The sequence below is a fragment of the Epargyreus clarus genome, unplaced genomic scaffold (genome assembly GCF_041222505.1).
Source record: "Epargyreus clarus isolate Ecla_fem2 unplaced genomic scaffold, WU_Ecla_fem_2.2 ptg000036l, whole genome shotgun sequence".
Classification (NCBI taxonomy): Eukaryota; Metazoa; Arthropoda; class Insecta; order Lepidoptera; family Hesperiidae; genus Epargyreus; species Epargyreus clarus.
The window spans coordinates 4,857,632-4,877,569 of NW_027332241.1; the positions used below are offsets into that span (position 1 = coordinate 4,857,632).

The 19,938-nt window shown below is 36.8% G+C and overlaps 1 protein-coding gene across 2 annotated transcripts in view; it reads left to right on the plus strand.

The window, feature by feature from the left end:
* The window catches only part of LOC140756936 (fatty acyl-CoA reductase wat), a 47,639-nt gene that overhangs the window by 17,442 nt on the left and 10,259 nt on the right, over positions 1–19,938 (plus strand). For both annotated transcript variants that reach the window (XM_073092475.1, XM_073092476.1), the window contains exons 2-4: positions 4,481–4,746; positions 7,132–7,262; positions 13,420–13,542. In XM_073092475.1, coding sequence (XP_072948576.1) covers positions 4,512–4,746; positions 7,132–7,262; positions 13,420–13,542 — 489 coding nt within the window. In that variant the 5' untranslated portion in view covers positions 4,481–4,511. The remainder of the gene's footprint in view (positions 1–4,480; positions 4,747–7,131; positions 7,263–13,419; positions 13,543–19,938) is intronic.

Here is a 19,938-nt window from a genome sequence, read left to right on the forward strand (position 1 = left end):
CATTATAACGGAAAGCATGTTGCTCACCTTTAATTCGAACCGGTTATAATCCAGGAGCGGTCAACAAACGTACCACTGAAATAGAGTAACCATTATCAATATCAATCAATCTATCCAGTGTCTTGCTGACCAAAGATTTAAATTTGCCATTTTTGGCCTATACGAGTACATTGATAAATTTCGACTTTCGAACCTTCAAAACCTTCAAAAGGTACCCGGTGCCGTGGGAGCGACACAGGGTTATGTGGGATTCTAACAGCACTAAAACCCCCCGGTGGGCGTCCTCTACGTTGCCAAAAAGACTCCGGGATCTCCTACAGAACGCAACCGGAGTCCTCTGAACGCGTTGCCCTTTCGGGCTCCACCTAGGTGAGCTTCAGGTCAGGCACTGTCTGGTGCGTACGACGGTATGCAACCACACATACCGCCGTCCTTCCCGGAGTTGATTGCCGGACGGCTCGACCTCCCAATCTTGCCGCCCGCAACCCCGGAAGCCCCCTTTAAGTCGCCTCTTACGACAGGCAGGGGATACCGTAGCCCTATTCTGGTCCCGAAACTACAGGGACAAAGCAGTGATAGCCTAGTGGTTAAAAAACTCGGCCTCTTGATCAAGAGGTTCGCGGTTCAAATCTCAGGCACGCACCACTGATTTTTCAAAGTTATGTCCGTGTATGTGAAGTCTACCAATCCGCACTTGGCCAGCGCGGTGGACCATGTCCTAAACCTCACTCTGAGTACCCTGTGCCCAGCTGTGGGACAGTAATGGGCTGACGACAACATACTCAACATAACTATTTCAGACGTCAGTAACTTAAGTTAACTCTCCTTTTTGATAAATCTAGAAAAATAGTTTTCTTGCAAGAGAACTATATGGTCACATTACCTTTACTAAGTCATGACCATAAAATTGCGCATAAACATTGACAATAACGCTAGAATACATACAAGTCCATACAAACATACAGGTTCTTACATACACGACAAGGTTGTGCAAAGATGTGTATAAAAGATTTATGAGACACTTTGTTTCGTAACTTCAATGAAAAATATGTATCAAATCAAAAATCTTTGTCAAATTAAACAAATAAATAAACAATATTTGATCGTTAACAAGTTTTTTTTATAACTAGCTGACCCGGCAAACGTTGTGTTGCCATATAGATAAAAAAATGTTAAGGGTGTACAACCCTTATCACATAGGGGTATGAAAAATAGATAGTAGCCGATTCTCAGACCTACTGAATATGCATATAAAATTTAGTGAAAATCCGTAAAGCCGTTTCGTAGGAGTACTGTAACTAACATTGTGACACGAGAATTTTATATATAAGATAAAGAGGTTGCAGACGAGCATGCAGTTCACCTGATGGTAAGTGGCTACTGCCGCCCATGGACATCTGTTATCAATCCCACATAAGATTAGATTCCTAACTGAGGTCGGCCACAGATGTGCTGCTACCCCTGAGGACTAAGCTGGTTATCTCGGAAAAGAATGCATCCCTTACCACAGCCTTCAAACCAGAACGCAGCAGTGCTTCACACTGCTGTTTAGAGGTAGAAATAGGTGTGGCGGTTGTGCCATCGGAAACGAACCACAAAAGGTTCTACCACCTTCAAATTATGAGGAAACTTGCGTATTTTCTCAAAAACTTTTCAAAAATGTTTAAGGTACAATACCCACGAATACCAACGTGGTGATAGTCTTAATTTTTTATCCAATAGGTGTTGTGTGTAAGAAATGTATTTAATTGAAAGAAATCATTATCTTCTTATTAATACAGATATGATTAAAAAAAAATGTGAGCCGTCACGGGACGCCTGGCAGATGTGAAACATCGACATTATTTTGTAAAAGTAATATGCAGAAAAGAACATATTGTGATAGGAACTAAATATGTCATAATGATAAAATAAAATATTACGATTTTTTTCCAGATTACGATGACTATTTATTGAATAAACATTTATTTTCATTAAATACAAAAATTTACGAATTTATTTCAAGTCGATTGCGCATGGCGACGCGTCGCCACACCGTACACACTACTGCATATAGAATGTATATATACCATCGTATAGCGTGGCGACGCGACCACGACATGCGTCGCCACGCCAGAAATCGGTTTTACGTGCGGCTATAGATGTTTCACATCAAAATTACAATGCTCGAGAATCGAATCTCAGACCGCCAGTTCATATTACTTTTAATGTCCTATGGCCCTCAGTCTTCAAAGGGCAACTAGGTACTTACGGAAGTATCTTGATGCGAATAACTTGCCGCGCCCAAGTTAATGACACAAAAACTCATCTGCTATTTTGGTTAAATGATAATTTGTATTCGATCTGAACTTAAGGTCTTCACTATGTACTTCCGGTAAGGGACGCGGGGTTTGTTTACACGATAATTTATTTTTAGGGTTCCGTACCCAAAGGGCAAAAACGGAACTCTATTACTAAGCATCCGCTGTCTGTCACAGGGCTCTATCTCTCGTAATATATAGATACTTGAAATGCTTACAGAGTATGTATAACATTGTTGTATGTATAACTATAACAATAAATACTTGAAATAAAATATCGGCATTTTTTTGATTTATGTATAGAAACGTAATAGACACATAGATTAGTAAAGATTACTCACTCCTAACAAGAAAATGTACCCAGTTTTGAGAATTGAAATAGTTGCGTAAAAAAGTTGTGCCACGTCTCCGTGATAAAATGTCCCTAAAATATTTGAAATAATTATTTATTTATTATGTAAATTACGCAGTATTAGTTATTTATTATGTTTTTTCTTCTAAAAATGTTTTTATTTGTCAAGAATTCAAAAAAAGAACTTACTTATAAGCCGTTTGTGACTTCATTCAATTTCAAGGCGGCGAAGTATCTTTACTAATCTATGAATAGACATTTAATCTGTCTACTTGACAGATAACATTTTTAAAAGTTTATTCACCCGGGGCGGCAAAGTCAAATGAGGCACCCAGTCTACTGGACGCGGGCAAATGCCGTCGGGACTGCGGACGAGTGCTACTAGCATACCCGTGGTCCCGACAAAGGGGGTACAGAGGAACACCGTGGGGTTTTAGCCGGTAGGAGTCCAGCATATCCTATCCGCCGCCCTCGCGGGTGAGAGGAACCCATGATAGGTTTCTCTACGAAAAAAAAAGAAGTCTAAGAAGTTGATCTAATTTTACAAACTTTTAGAAGTGTCTACAAGAGAATGTGAAGACGTTTAGACCTTCAATGACAGTGGCCGGGGGCGGTCCGCCCCTGCCATCCCCCCCTTTAGTTCGCCAGTGGCAAATACTAAAAATAAATGAAAATTGAAAATATTTTTTACAAGAATAAATTTTATTTCAAATTGAATATCTTTACTAGCCATTGTTGATTTTATACGACACAATAATCGTAAAATATTGCGAAGTAAAATCATAAAATATTTATTTGTTATTTGTACGTGTATTTTGGATGAAATGTAAGTCGGTTTTTGTGGAGAAAATTCGTTGAAAATTATTAAACGTAAAAAGTCATATACTAAATACTATTTATATTATTTATACTCGTAATATAAGTGTAGCAGACGAGCATACAGTCCACCTGATGGTAATTGACTACTATGGTACTACTTGGTACCGTATCTGTAATCAACCCCCGATAATATTAGATTCCTACCAGAGGTCGACCATAGATGCGCCGCTACCCCTGATGACTAAGCTGGAATGCCTCGAAGCAACATTTATATTTAAGACTAATTATGAAAATGAATGTATACGGAAAAGAATGAAAACTTCATGGTTTTAAATTCAGCATCATTAGATCTGAGGTTGAATCCCAGGTTGATTTTCCAAGGTTGCTCTTCCTTAATGGTGAAGTAAAACATTGTAGTTATTCTTGAATTAACTCGTAATTTAATACTTTTAAATTAATAAAAAAAAACAGAGATAGACTAGTGGTTAAGAAACTCGGCTTTTCGATCGAGGGGTCTGAAGTTCAAATCCTAGGCACGCACCTCTGATTTTTACCACGCTTTTATTAGCTTGGGTTGTATGTATGTACCTATGTAATGGAATCTTTGAACTCAATTATGAACACAAAATTATGTATGTTTAAACCCTTATCACTCTCAGAAAAGACCTGTGCCATAAGTATATGGACCAAGCGTCAATCTCAAATTCCATCAATGCTAGAACCTTCTGTGGTTCGACTCCGGCGGCCCCACCGCTACACCTATTTCTGCCTAATAACAGCAGTGTTAAACGCTGCTGTGTTCCGTTTTGAAGGGTGTGGTAAGGGAGACAGACTTTTCCGAGGCATTCCAGCGTAGTCCTCAGGGTCCGTGGCACATCTGTGGCCGACCTCAGGTAATCTGATCTTATCTGGGGTTGATTATAATTTCCATACGGCAGAATCCACTTACTCGTACCATCATGCTCGTCTGCTACTCTTTTTCAAAACTAATTTAGTTTTTTGTCCACAGAAATGACATCAAGATAAAAATTCAAGACAAAATGGCGTCGGTCGAGACCAACGGAATTTTGGACGAGAGACAGGAAAATTTCAAAAATTTAAACAACAATTGCATTAATAGATACTCGTGTGATGTTTTGAGATCGAAAGAAATAGATGACATCGCGAAATGCACGGATTGCAATCGAGAGATTGAAGATAGGAACCTAACACAGAGACTTACGGATATACAGAAATTTTATCATGGGAAGAATATATTGATTACTGGAGCTACAGGTAAGGTTTTTAGGGTACCGTCCCCAAAGGGTTAAAACGGAACACTATTACTAAGACTTCGCTGTCTGTCCATCTGTCCGTCTGTCACAGCTATATCTCCGGAACCGTAGTACTTAGATAGACATGAAAATTTTACAGAGAATGCATAACGGTGGCCGCTATAACAACAAATACTAAAAATAAAATAAAGTTGAATGTTAAAGGGGTCTCTATACAACTAACCGGTATTTTTCAGCATTTTCCGATCTAACTGTTAAACCGTACTAGGCAGACGGTTGAATTTTTTACAACCGTTTACTACTATAATTGGTATTATAATAAATACAAATAAGAACCATAAAACATATTTTAATTTGATTATATGTTGTTTACGTATCATTCATCATCACCCCAACGCCATCTACTGTTGTTTCATATAACTAAGTATTGTTGAAATAATAAAATGAATAAAAATAAGTAAAAACTAATGAATGGTGGTACGGAAGCCTCGATTTGCGTAGTTGGACTCGTACTTGTCGAAGTATTATATTGCATTAGCAAACGAGCAAAGGAGTGGTAGTTTAGTGGTCACACTTGGCTTCTCATTCAAGGGGTTTGAGGGTCAAATGCCAGGCACGCTAAATTTTGGGGTCCGAGGTTAAGGCACTCACAAAAAAGTGAGTGTTTTGAAAGTTATGTGTGTATTACAAATTAATTGCTTGCTTACACGGTGTAGAAGAATATTATGAGGAAACCTGCATACCTAAGAGTTCGAAAATAAATAAAGGAAAGGTTAGGGTGAACTCCATCAAAACGCACTCGGCTAGCGCGGTGGACTATGACCTACGACTTCGAAAGGAAACCCATGCTCAGAAGTAGGACAGTAATGGGTTGTTGCCAAACGAGCATGCAGTCCATCAGATGGTAAGTGACTATTGCTGTATGGACATCTGCAATCAACCCCAGATAAGTTTGAGCCTACTTGAGGTCGGCCACAAATACTATTGGTATCCCTGAGGAGTAAGTTAGACTTAGAACGCTTGCCATAAGTTTCCCTTACCACATTTCAAACCAGAACACAGTAGCGCTTAACCACACCATTCCAGAACCAGAATCAGCGCTTAACATTGCTATTACCACAGAAATAGGTGTGGCGGTGATGTCTTTAAAGTTGAACCACAAAGGGCTCTACCGTAAAAAACTTGTTGATTTAGGACGACTTAATTATTTATATTTAAAGATCGAAAATGAAATCATTTGTATATTTACTTTCGGTCAATAAATTAATTGAAAGATGATGTCTTTATGAACACAAATAAACCTTTATTTAAAGTACAAAATAAGGTCAAAAAGGATGTTTTTTTTTCCAAAAAAAAGTTTATTGGCTTTGCCGAATTGTTGAGATCTTGATGGACTGGTAAAATCCAAATAGATGACTTATAAAGCGAAAATAGAGCCATGTTTTTATATTACGAGACTCCTACCAGTTTTCAAAATGTGACTAGAAGTGTGTTATTAGGATTCTGTACCCAAAAGGTAAAAACGGAACCCTATTAATAAGCCTCCGCTGTCTGTCCGTCTGTCATGGGGCTTTATCTTTGCAACCGTAATAGATAGACACATGAAATTTTCACATATGTTTCACACATTCACAGATATGGTGGCCGCTACAAAAACAAATACCAAAAAATAAAAAAATCTTATAAATAAATAGGGTCGCCATACAAGAAATCACTATTTTTCGGCATTTTCAGCTTTATATATTACACTATGATAACCAATACTAAAAAAAACAAGTACTTATCTATCCATTACAATTCAAGAGATAGAGCCCTGTTACAGACGGACAGACGAACAGACGGGGGAGGCTTAGTAAAAATAAATGAAAAATTCGTCGTACGGAACTCTCAGTGTGCGAGTTCGAAACGCACTTGGCCAATTATTTTTCTGTTATGAAGGCATAGATTAGTAAAGATACTTCGCCGCCTTGAAATTGAATGAAGCCACAAACGGCTTATTTTATTAAGTTCTTTTTTTGAATTCTTGAGAAATAAAAACATTTTTAGAGAAAATTTACGAATAAATAACTAATACGGCGTAATTTACATAATAAATAAATAATTATTTTAGCACGGAAACGTGGCAAAACTTTTTTACGCAACTATTTCAATTCTCAAAACTGGGTACATTTTCTTGTTAGGAGTGAGTAATCTATGGTAGACGGTTTAAATTTTTACAATGCATTTACTTCTATGGCTGCTATGGTGACAAATATTAAAGATAAATGAAACTTTGCTAGCACGGAACCCTCCATGTGCCGGAGCTCGCACATTGGCAATTTTTAGATTAAACAAATTTCACAGAATATCATATCAGGTAACTAAAAGTTCTTATTCATATTCTCAGGCTTCCTCGGCAAGGTGTTAGTGGAGAAACTTCTCCGGTGCTGTCCAGGCGTGGAGAACCTCTACCTCCTGGTGAGACCAAAGCGTGGAAAGGATATCTACACAAGGATTGAGGAAATCTTCGATGATCCTGTAAGTATTTTGTTACGTTGCTATCATCATCAACCATTACTGTCCCACTGCTGGGCACGGGTCTCCCCTCAGAATGAGAAGGATTAGTCCATATTCCACCGCGCTGGCCAAGGTAATTGCTATAGTCCGCGTAAAACTCCTAGTCCGCTCTAAATGTAGAAATGAATCGCGTCGCCATAGCAAATTGTATGACTACACTTCTCGCAACAACTTCAGAGCGGACTTGGAATTTGGCACGAACCTTCTAAGCAGTGATAGCCTAGTGGATGAAACTCGATATTGTCGATCGAGGGGTCCAAGGTTCAAATCCCAGGCACCTCAGATTTTTTCAACAAAGTTACGTGCGTATTAGAAATAAATTATCACATGTTTTAACTATTTATTATAAAAACTAGCTGACCCGGCAAACGTTGTGTTGACATATAAATAAAAAAATGTTAAGGGTGAACAACCCTTATCACTTAGAGGTATGAAAAATAGATAATCCGATTCTCAGACCTACTGAATATGCATATAAAATTTGGTGAGTGAACATAGGTAGAGCCGTTTCGGAGGAGTACGGTAACTAACATTGTGACACGAGAATTTTATATATAAGAAGTCAAATGTATGTGAAGTCTACCAACATGCAGCGCTTAACACTGCTGTTATTACACAGATGTAGGTGTGACGGTGGTGCCGTCAGAAGAATATTGTTAATTGTTAACTGGACTATTAAATATTTGTAGAACAATTGCTAGATTTTACACATATGGTCATATACTCTAATAGACTCAATATTTCTATTAACTATCACGTACATAAAGTAGTATTTACGTAAGCTATTGCACATAAGGTCAAATAATTACTATTTGTCATATTAATTCACATGTGTTAAGAATATATGCACATGGAAAATATAACTTGACAAAGTAAATATTAAAATATTTATGATGATGTAGGAGAACCCTTTGTGGTGCGACTCCGGTATCGCCGTCACCTCATCTTCACCATCAACCCCTTACTGACCTATTGCTGAGCACGGGTCTTCTGTCTGAATGAGGATTAGGCCACCGCGCTGGCCAAGTGCATATTGGTAGACTTCACCTACCTTTGAGAATTTTTTTATAAATCTCTCAGGTTTTACGTTTCGAGAAACATGACTGTTTTGGTATTTGTTTACGAATCGGCCCATACTATTTCCAAGTTCTGACACAATCCGCTAGGGGCGCTGATTGGAAATTGTATGGGCAAATACGTAAACAAATACCAAAACAGTCATATTTGTCAAAACGTAAAAACTCATGGTAAGGGTACAGGTCTCATCACGATGTTTTCCTTCGTAGTTTAAGCGAGTCACAATTAATTTCTAATACGTACATAATTTTGAAAAATCAGGTGCGCGCCTGGGATTTGAACCTCGGTCCCCTCGATCGACAGGCCGGGTTTCTTAATCACTGGACTACCACTGCCACCGATTTCTGCCTAATAACAGCAATTTTGAGCGCTTCTGTGTGGTTTAAAGAGTGCGGTAAGAGACATGAAGTTGGTAGAACCCATTCGACTTCGGTGACACCACCGCCACAACTATTTCTGCCTCAATACAACAGCCTTAAATGCTGCTGTGTTCTAGTTTGAAGGGTGTGGTAAGGGAGACAGACTTTTCCGAGGCGTTCCAGCTTAGTCTTCAGAGGTAGCGGCGCATCTGTGGCCGCACTTAGGTAGGAATATCTAATCCTATCTGGGGTTGTTTACAGATGTCTATGGGCGGCAGTAGCCACGTACCATCAGGTGGACTGCATGCTCGTCTGCTACTGCTATATTATAAAAATACCTATAATGGGTCGATGACAAATAATGTTTCTCACTGCACAAACATCTGAGTGACCTTACACCTAAATTTGCAGACTTGAATGATACTTCATGTATTCATATTCAGGTTTTGCAAGGCTATATAAATATTGACCACACCGTACGTCACGATTCGTTTTATTTACCAGATGATACATAGATCTAAAAAACCTTCAACTTTGGAAAACTGAAGTCTAAAAACTTTATTCTTATGTAAAATTGCAAATACTGACTGAGAAATCTTAGATGAAAAATTCTCGTGTCACAATGTTAGTTACCGTTCGCCTTCGAAACGGCTTTACTGATTTTCACCAAATTTTATATGCATATTCAGTAGGTATGAGAATCGGCTACTATCTATTTTTCATACCCCTAAGTGATAAGGGTTGTTCACCCTTAACATTTTTTTATTTATATGGAAACACAACAATTCCCGGATCATCTAGTAGTTTTATAAATAAGGAAAATTGTTAAAATAAATGCAATATTTATTCTGATCTTGATAAATATTTAAGAACAATAAAGTATAATGTTATATGTATACTTGCATACAAATATTAAATGGGTAAATAGTAATCTTTATAAATAAACATAGATAGTAAATATAATCGCAGTGATAGCCTAGTGGTTAAGAAACTCGGCCTCTCGATCAAAGGGTCCGAGGATCAAATCCCTCCTCTGCACCTCTGATTTTTCAAAGTCATTTGCGTATTAGATATTAATTATCACTTGCTAAACGGTGAAGGAAAACATCGTAAGGAAACCTACATACCTAAAATATTTATAAAAAAAATCTCAAAAGTATGTGAAGTCTACCAATACGCACTTGGCCAGCGCGGTGGACTATGGCCTAATTCTTCGCATTATGAGAGGAGACCCGTGCCCAGCAGTGAGACAGGAATAGGTTGTTGATGATGATGATGATGAGTAAATATAGTGATAGCTTAGTGGTTATAATAACAGCTTATCAATCAGGAGTCTCAGGTTTGAATCCTTTCATTTTTCAACGCTATATGCCTATTAGAAATCAATTATAATTTGCTTAATCAGTGAAGGAGAACATCGTGAGACCCTATATGCCTGAGAGATAAATAAATAACATAATTCACCAAGTATCATCATTATCATCACCACCCTACTGTCCCTATGCTGGGCACGGGTCTCCTCTCAGAATAAGAAGGATTAGGCCATAGTCCACCGCGCTGGCCAAGTGCGTATTGGTAGACTTCACATACCTTTGCATTTTTTTAAAGATTCTCAGGTATGCAAGTGATTGTCCCTGTAGTTTCGGGACCAGAATAGGGCTACGGTATCCCCTGCCTGTCGTAAGAGGCGACTAAAAGGGGGCTTCCGGGGTTGCCGGCGGTAAGAGTGGGAGCTCGAACCGCTCGGTAAGCGACCCCGGGAAGGGCGGCGGTATGTGTGGTCGCATACCGTCACAATAACCAGACGGTGTGGCGAGCGTCAAGCTCACCTCGGCAGAGCCCGACGGGGCAACGCGCTAAGAGGACTCCGGTTGCGTTCCTTTGGAGATCCCGGAGCCCTCTACGCAGCGCTGAGGACGGCCACCGGGGCGGTTTTAGTGCGGTATAAATCCCACATAACCCTGCGTCGCTCCCACGGCGCCGGGTACCTTTTGAAAGGTATGCAAGTGATAATTAATTTCTAATAAGCACATAACTTTGAAAAATCAAAGGTGTTTGCCTGAGATTTCAACTTCGGACCTCTCATCAGTCCTCAGGGATAGCAACGCATCTGTGGCCAACCACAGATAGGAACTTATCTGAGGTTGATTATAAATGTTCATGGGTAGCAGTAGCCACTTACTTACGGACTGCATACTCCTTTACTACTGCAATATTATAAAAATATATGAATATTATTTATATGTATGTATGTATTATTTATATGTGTGTATTTGTATGTATGTATGTATTTATTTTCGCAAACAATGGCCATTGAAAGTCTAACGACAATATTATGTATATTCCCTGAAGATTCCTCTCATATTAAAATGCAATGTAATTGTTCATTATAATATGAAGGACACATTTATATACATACTAGCTGACCCGGCAAACGTTGTGTTGCTATATAAATAAAAAATGTTAAGGATGAACAACCTTATCACTTAGGAGTATGAAAATTAGATAGTAGCCGATTCTCGGACCTACTGAATATGTATATAAAATTTGGTGAAAATCGGTAAAGCCGTTTCGGAGGAGTACGGTAACTAACATTGTGACACGAGACTTTTATATATAAGATAACAATGTATATCGAATCCGCGTATCTGTATATCGAATAATTGGCCAATTGCAAGACAACATGGAGGACTCCGTATCACCAATTTTTTTTATATTAGGATTTGTTATAGCGGCCAACGTTATGCATCCTCTGTGAAAATTTCAAGTGTCTATCTATTACGGTTCAAAAGCTAGAGACATGTGACGGACGGACAGACAGAGATGGCCGAACCGTATTACTACGGTTACATTGTTCCCCTTTGAGTACGGAACTACTAACTACGGAGTACTAAAAACGATTATTTTTTCGCATCCATACTTGTTGGATAGATGCTACCTGATAGGAAATACTGAAAAAACTAACTTGATTCTACATTAGATTTCGACAAAAAACTGCATTAGGAAGCTAAGTTTTTTTTTTTTTTTTTTTTATAATATAGGAGTAGCAGACGAGCATGCAGTCCACCTGATGGTAAGTGGCTACTGCCGCCCATGGACATCTGTAATCAACCCTAGATAGGATTAGATATTCCTACCTGAGGTCGGCCACAGATGCGCCGCTACCCCTGAGGACTAAGCTGGAACGCCTCGGAAAAGTATGTCTCCCTTACCACACCCTTCAAACCGGAACACAGCAGCGCCTAACACTGCTGTTATTAGGTAGAAATAGGTGTGGCGGTGGTGCCGCCGGAGTCGAACCACAAAGGGTTCTACCACCTTCAAAAGTCAAGTTCAGTTCAGTTTTTCAACATAAGCACTTATTCTATATTTATTATAAGTATGGATTAGCTCCAGTATTTTTTGCAACAGAAAACTACATTGCGAAAATAAAATTAAATAAGTTATAATGGAATTGATATTTTAATAATGCTACTTATCTATATTTGAATAAATTAAGTTTAATTCAACTTATTCGGTACACATTTGCATGTTTTTTATTTATTATCTTTTGAAATAATTAATTTGGGTGCAAAAAGAAAAACAAAGTATTTGGAAGTTTTAGTAATTCTTATGTATGCATTAACATCAAAAGAAATTGTTATTATATGTGTGTTCATATTTTTAATAACTTACCAGATTCTCTAAAGGACATGCCACTTACCAAATTCAAAACAATGTTATTTGAATTTTTAATCCTACATTGTTTTTACTCTGTTGAAGAGTTTTTTTCACTTCGATAATTTAATAATAATTATGTAATATTTTTCATTTAATTTAAGTATTGTAATGTTATCACGCCATATAATTGATGTTAGCATTGAGCAGCAATTATCATATTGTGTAATTTTAATTGATGTATTTTAATTTATGTTTAGTTTATTTGATATTACTTTTATATTGTTGCATGCCGATATTGGCCAAATGTGCAGAACTTTATCAAAATATACCATCTAATGTACCATATTTGATGCAATGAATGAATAAATAAATAAATAAACCGATTCAATGCGGCGGCCTTTTGGACAAATACTTTAACGCCTGGCGGCGAACAAATATTTCGTGGCACAACTGTGGTGCCATCCGCACGGAATCGGTTAATTTTGATTTTAATATTAAGTAAGCCTTTTTTTACAACAGGCGAGCATGCAATCAACCCCAGATAGAATTAGTTTCCTACCTGAGCCCGGCCACAGATGCGCCGCTACCTTTGAGGACTAAGCTGGAACGCCTCACCTTCAAACCAGAACACAGCGCTTAACTGATGTTATTAAGAAATAGGTGTAGCGATGATACCTAGTGATTAAGAAACTCGCCGTCTTGATCGAGGGGTCCGAGGTTAAAAATCCTGATTTTACATTTATGTGCGTATTAGAAATTAATTATCACTGGCTTAAACAGTGAAGGAAAACATCGTGAGGAAACTTGCATACTTGAGAAACCTTAAAAAAGTTTAATAGGTATGTGAAGTCTACCAATACGCACTTGGCCAGCACGGTGGACTGTGACCTAATCCTTCTCATTCTGAGAGGAGACCCGTGCCCAGCAGTGAGACAGGGCTGTGGTGGTGATGCCGCCAGAGTCGAACCAGAAGACTTCTTTAAATGCATTATTTTATATATGAAATATATAATTTTTTTCAGGTTTTCAGCCGTTTGAAGGAGGAGGTACCAAAGTTCAGGCACAAGGTGGTGGTGGTGCCGGCGGATTGTGAAGCAGCTGGGTTAGGCCTCACCCTTACAGATAGACAGACACTCACTGAAAAGGTAGATCTTTTATTATTTTTTTAATAGACAGACTCACTGATTAGTTTTTTATCACTCTTTTATTAGCTTGGGTTCTATGTATGTATGTATGTATGTATGTATGTATGTATGTATGTATGTATGTATGTATGTATGTACGTATGTATGTATGTATGTAACGGAATCTTCGAACTCGTTTTTACCCACTTTGAACGGTCCGATTAATTTAAAATTTTGAACAATTATCAAGAACCGATGACAATACACGATTTCAATAATTTTATCCCATTGTCCTCATCAGGATCGTCAGGAATCAGGATTAACGATTTTCCCAGTGCGATTTTTGCGTGATTTTTAGTTTTTTAACTATAATTATTTATTCTGTTATATCTTATGACAAATAGACAGAGTCACTTAAAGATAGATTTTCCAAATTTCGAAGATGGTAACTTAAAGGAAGTACCTCTGACGACCCGCGTAGCGAAGCGGTCACCTTACCAATCTGACGCGCAAAGGGTTACGGGTTCGATTCCCGGCCAAACATGAATCTCAATGATAAGATATATGAAATTTTATGATTTTTTTTTTACAACGACTACTAAAATCGACACCGTGAAGTTAGCAAAAAATGTAGTAAGTTTTGCAGAAATAACTATAAAACAAAGTTTTTTCGTGGAACTAAATATAACACGAAACATATACAGGGTGAATCTCCATAAAGTGCACATATTGAAACAGGTAAAATTAAACCGCATTTTGTCGACAAAAAAAATAAAAATAATAATAAAAAAATTTTTTTTTGGGTTTTATGACCTTTTGAAGTTTTTTTTTTGGAATTGTGCACCTAAAGTAAATAAATCGCTATAACTTTTGAACTAAAAGAGTTATCATGTTCAAACAAAAATTACAATGAATGCCAATTATAGGCCGTACTGATCCATGAAAAAAACAAAACAAAAAAGCTTATCTTCCCAGAAAAAAATAGTCAGATTAGTGTGAAAAAAGCAATTTTTTTAGGTTAAATTTCAGTAATCGTGAATTTCCTCAAAATAATCTAGGCTTTTTATTTTATTTTTATTATTTAATGTAATTCTACGTCGTATTAGCTTTCAAACCCTAAAAAAGGCATGCCTCTAACTTAAGTATAAAGTTTCCTAAGAGCGCTTAAACAAAGGCAGTTTTTAAGGGCGTTGGTAATAAATAACATTTTTAATACAAACTAGTGTTTTTTTTTTAATTATTAAAGATTTATTTTATTACAGTTTTATCACTTTAATATCGTCAAAAATAAGAAACTACCATGAATTTACCATTGAAACATATTTTTGATAGTTTTCTTTGTTTATATTTTGGACATCTAATTATGGGTCGGACTATACCAGTTTTATTAGAGCGCACGTGCGTCGCGTCATGAGTATCTTTTTTGAAACGTTCCTAGCAAACTTTATACTTGAGTTAGAGGCGTGGTTTTTTTAGTGTTTGAAAGCTAATACGGCGTAGAATTGCATTAAACAATAATAAAAAAATAAAATGCCTAGATTATTTTGAGGAAATTGATGATTACTGAAAATTTTACCTAAAAAAAAGTGCTTTTTTGCACTAATCTGACATTTTTTTCCTGGGAAGATGATTTTTTTTTGTTTTTTTTTTTCATGGATCAGTACGGCCTATCATTGGCAATCATTGTTTATTTTTGTTTGAACCTGATAACCCTCTTAGTTTAAAAGTTATAGCGATTTATTTACTTCAGGTGCACAATTCCCAAAAAAAAATTCAAAAGGTCGTAAAAACCAAAAAAAAAATTTTTTATTTTTTTTATATTTTTTTTGTCGACAAAATGCGGTTTAATTTTACCTGTTTCAATATGTGCACTTTATGGAGATTCACCCTGTATACATGGTAATTATCTTGTAATATTTTTTGTATTGTAATACTTATTTTTACTTTTTGCACGAGTACTAATTACACTAATGTTAGATATATATTAATGCAAATCTTAATTATTTTTAGATACGCAAAAGAAATATAACTTTTAATTTGCGTACAAAATATTATATTATGCCTATTTAAAATAAAATTCAAATCAAATCATTTTATTTTTTTATTTAAAATAGGTTCTTTACAGAGCACTTTTTGAATGTCAATACATCTACCACCACTTACAAGGTGTTTCGTTATGGAGAAGATGCAGCGAAAGAATCTCCTTAACGCACATCTTTAAAATGTTTTTTACAATGTCAAACTAAACCTAATGGTACATGTGGAGCTGGAACTACTTCAGACTACACCGTTTTGTCAGTCAAATAATCACTTAGTTTAAAGTACGCTTTTTTACATAGCGTTTAACGACATGATTTTTTTTCTGTGAGAAATTGAGTTAAAAAATGAGCGTGCAGTCCACCTGATGGTAACACTGTCGTATGGACATTTGTAACTAACTCCACATAGAGCAGGTTCTACCTGAAGCCGATCACAGTTGCCACTCATGAGGACTAAGATTTTTTATAAAGTTGAGGTTAAACGAACATCCAATCCACCTGATAAGGTATAATAATAATAATAATAATAACATTTATTCACGAAAACAAGGACTACAGCAATCATTATGACAAAATACAAAATCACATAAAAAACACAAAAAAATAAAAAATAAAAATTTCGACTTATAAATATACCTACAATTTTACGGACAATGTTTTGCATACCGTGCTGCAGGCCAAGCTCGCAAAAAAGGTTACCGGAACTCAGCGTAAGTCGCGAAAACATGGTTCACGACACTGATTTTCAGTCCGGTCCTGGTATTGAAGTAACTCGGACGGCTGTCTGTGTGTATATTTATTTTCATTCTTGATTTTTTTGGAATATGCTTATGTATTATCCTATGAGTAGTATCAAAATTTAACTTATTAGTATAAACATAATCTAAAACTTAATGAGAAACTACAACTCTGAGGGTCGATAAAATTAAGTTAAGAGACTAGTTTACCATGACAATACGTATACTATTAGGAAACTTCTAAATGATTTAATTTGATAAAACACTGTTCTTATGATGAAGTACTCTTACATATTGATGCTTCCACAATATATATATATATATATATATATATATATATATATAGTTATTTCTTTTGTGCGCTATCCATATTATAATCATATTTTTGTTTTTCCAACAACAATGACTTGTATGTATTTTTGAAATTCCTCAATGTTTTCGTGGTATGAAGAGGCGGCGGAAGGTTATTCCAGCACCTCGTGGCGCTGTGCTTAAAACTACTCCTGAAAGATGCCGCACGATTATAGGGATATAAAAGCTTATGAGGGGTAGACTTCATGCCAATTCTTTTATTTTGGTCCCTGGCCCATATCAGTTTCCTATACAAGTAACTGGGTTCTTGACATCTAACAACTCCAAACAGAAGAGTAGCAAAATGTAGCCGCCTGCGGTATTCCATTTTCAAAATATTTGCGTTGTTTAAAAAAGGACCTACATGTGCCCGAGGTGGGATATTAAAGCAGAACCTTCCGCAGGCATTTTGAACCCTTTGAATTAATTTCTTGGAACGCGCCAGTAGACGGGGCCCTAAAAGAGTGTCAGCGTAGTTAAATTTAGACAGTACTAGGGACTCACAAAGACTAATGCGTACTGCTGTACTGAGGTAGTTACGTATGCGGTATAGAATTTTGAGTCTATAGAAACAATTACGAATAATGTCCGCCACATGTTTCTCAAACCGTAGGCTTTCATCCATTATTATCCCTAGGTTACGAACGGTCACCACCCTTTCTATTACCTCTCCATTTATTACAATAGTGGGGTTTCTTGAACTAATTTTTCTTATTTGTGCCGGAGTTCCTAAAATTATAAATTTAGTTTTTATCGGGTTGACGACCAATGCATTTCTTTCGGCCCATAAGGATATACGTTCAAGATCCGAATTTAGATTTCCGATAGCTATGTTAACATCGTCGGGCTTAAAGGACATGTAGACCTGCAGATCATCCGCATATATGTGATATCTACAATGCTTAATGTTGTTAATGATGTCAGCACTATACAGAATGAAAAGCAGCGGTCCTAAAATGGATCCTTGCGGAACACCGCGAATGACACGTAAGTTTTTAGACACTTTTTTTGATCCGTCAAAACCTTGCTTTAGTTCGACCCGCTGAAAACGGTCTTTGAAATAACTGTCAAACCACATAAGTGTTTCTGTACTTGCTCCATAATATGATAGCTTTGAGAGTAGCAAATCTACATTTATAGTTTCGAAAGCTCGAGAAAAATCCAATAGGACCAAGATAGTGCCCTCTCCTTGGGACTGCGCTGTCAAGATATCGTCTACTACACTTATTAGTGCAGTGGTTGTGCTGTGTTTTTTCCTGAAACCGGATTGGTGCACAGGTAATATGTCATTCGCAACAAGATATTCTGTAAGCTGATTGCATGCTATCCTTTCAAGTACTTTAGATAGGCATGGCAATACACTTATTGGGCGAAGATCGGTCAATTCAGATATATCAGACTTTTTGGGTATAGGCTGGACTACAGCTTGCTGCCATGTCTCTGGGAAGGTGTTTACTTCAAAAGATCTATTCACTATGGCAGTAATTGATGTGAGGCAATCCGGAAGTAGTAACTTGACCATGTCAAGTGATATACCATCACACCCAATCGCATTTGATTTTAAAGAATTTATAACATTTACCACCTCGTACTCTGTAACTGAGTGGAAATTGAAGGTAGCGTGACAGAAACGATTAAACTCGTAGAACGTTAATAGGCTGAAAGAGACTTTGGTTATGCCGGGGACTTTTAAAAAGTGATCGTTGATTTCATCTGGATTATTGAATTGGGAAGGGAGTGAAATGTCTTTACATTTTACCTCGACATGTTGTTTTATGTGCTTCCACATTATTTTAGGTTGGTTAGAATTAGAATTTATGTATTGTTTAAAATATGCAGCTTTTTCAGCAGTAATGGCAGAATTTACAATTTTCTTAAGTTCCCGATAATAGTCTATATGAGAGTCAATTTTAGTCTTACGGGCTCTAACTTGTGCCTCGTCACGCTTTTTCATCATACACCGAATATTAAAGGTTATCCATGGATAATTATTTTTTTCCTTTATATAAACTTTCTTCAGCGGCGCATGTACATTATAAAGATTTAAAATATTATTGTTAAGCGTGTAAACCATATTATTGACATCTTTCATCGACGAAATGCTAAGCCAATCAACATTACTCAAATCCCGATTAAAAAGAGCTATGTCTATATTTTTTAAGGGTCTGTATAAGACCCATCTGGGTCGCGGACGAATCTTAGTAATATTTAGTTCACATACAACCATAGCATGATTGCTCAGATCTTTAATGTGGTCTACTTGAACGGAAGATACTGGAGCATCAGTGCATATGACATCTATGAGAGTTTCACTATTAATTGTAAAATGTGTAGGTTGATTTACATATTGTGAAAGATTTCCACAACTTAGAAAATCTGAAAATATTTTAGTAGTGGCGCTATTTTTATTTTGGATGTCAATATTAAAATCTCCAAGTAAAACTACATGATCAAACCGTGTGAAAGAGCTTAATGACTCGCTTAGTGCATCAAAAAATAACGACGCATTTAACCACGGAGGGCGGTACGCTGTTCCAATTATGAGAGCCTTGCCATTAACTATGACGCTCACCCACATTTGTTCAACTGTGTGGCAAATGGGATGGTGTTGCTTCCTCGTAGGTAAGCCCCGCTTGAAATAGAAGCCTACTCCACCACCACGTGATCGTACATCCGAAGGTCGCGGTATATGGTGAAAACGGTACCCAGGAACTATTGGTGCTTTCCCATCTTCACCTTCCCTAAGCCACGTTTCATTTATTGCCATAACGTCTACTGAATGTCGCGCCATTGCCACCAAGAACTCGTCATGTCTGTTCCCTAGCGATCCTGGGTTAAGCAAACCAATTTTTAATTTATTTGAGTTACCCATTGTCATAGTAATATAGAAAATAATGAGTTTTGCGAGAATAATATGTAGTCACTATATAAATTATAATTTTAAAACACTTCTCAAAAAAGGTTAAAATAGATTGAAGTAAATAGAAAGTGATACAAATGCAGGTGACTTTCGATAAAATTAAACCAATGTCTACCACAACAGTCTCACCTGATTTACTTGTACTGCAGCACAGAATGCATACATTATCCGTAGTATAGGGCTTAAAATTAACACAAGCCAAGAAAAATAATAAATGAAGAAAAATTATAATATAATATACTAAAAACAACTTGTAGTATTTCCGGCTCATATTAGTTACATAGTAAAATATAGGTAAACTGAAAACCACAAGTAGCTGCTCGAGAATATGTGCTAAAAACATGTGATGAACAGTAAAACAATTATTACA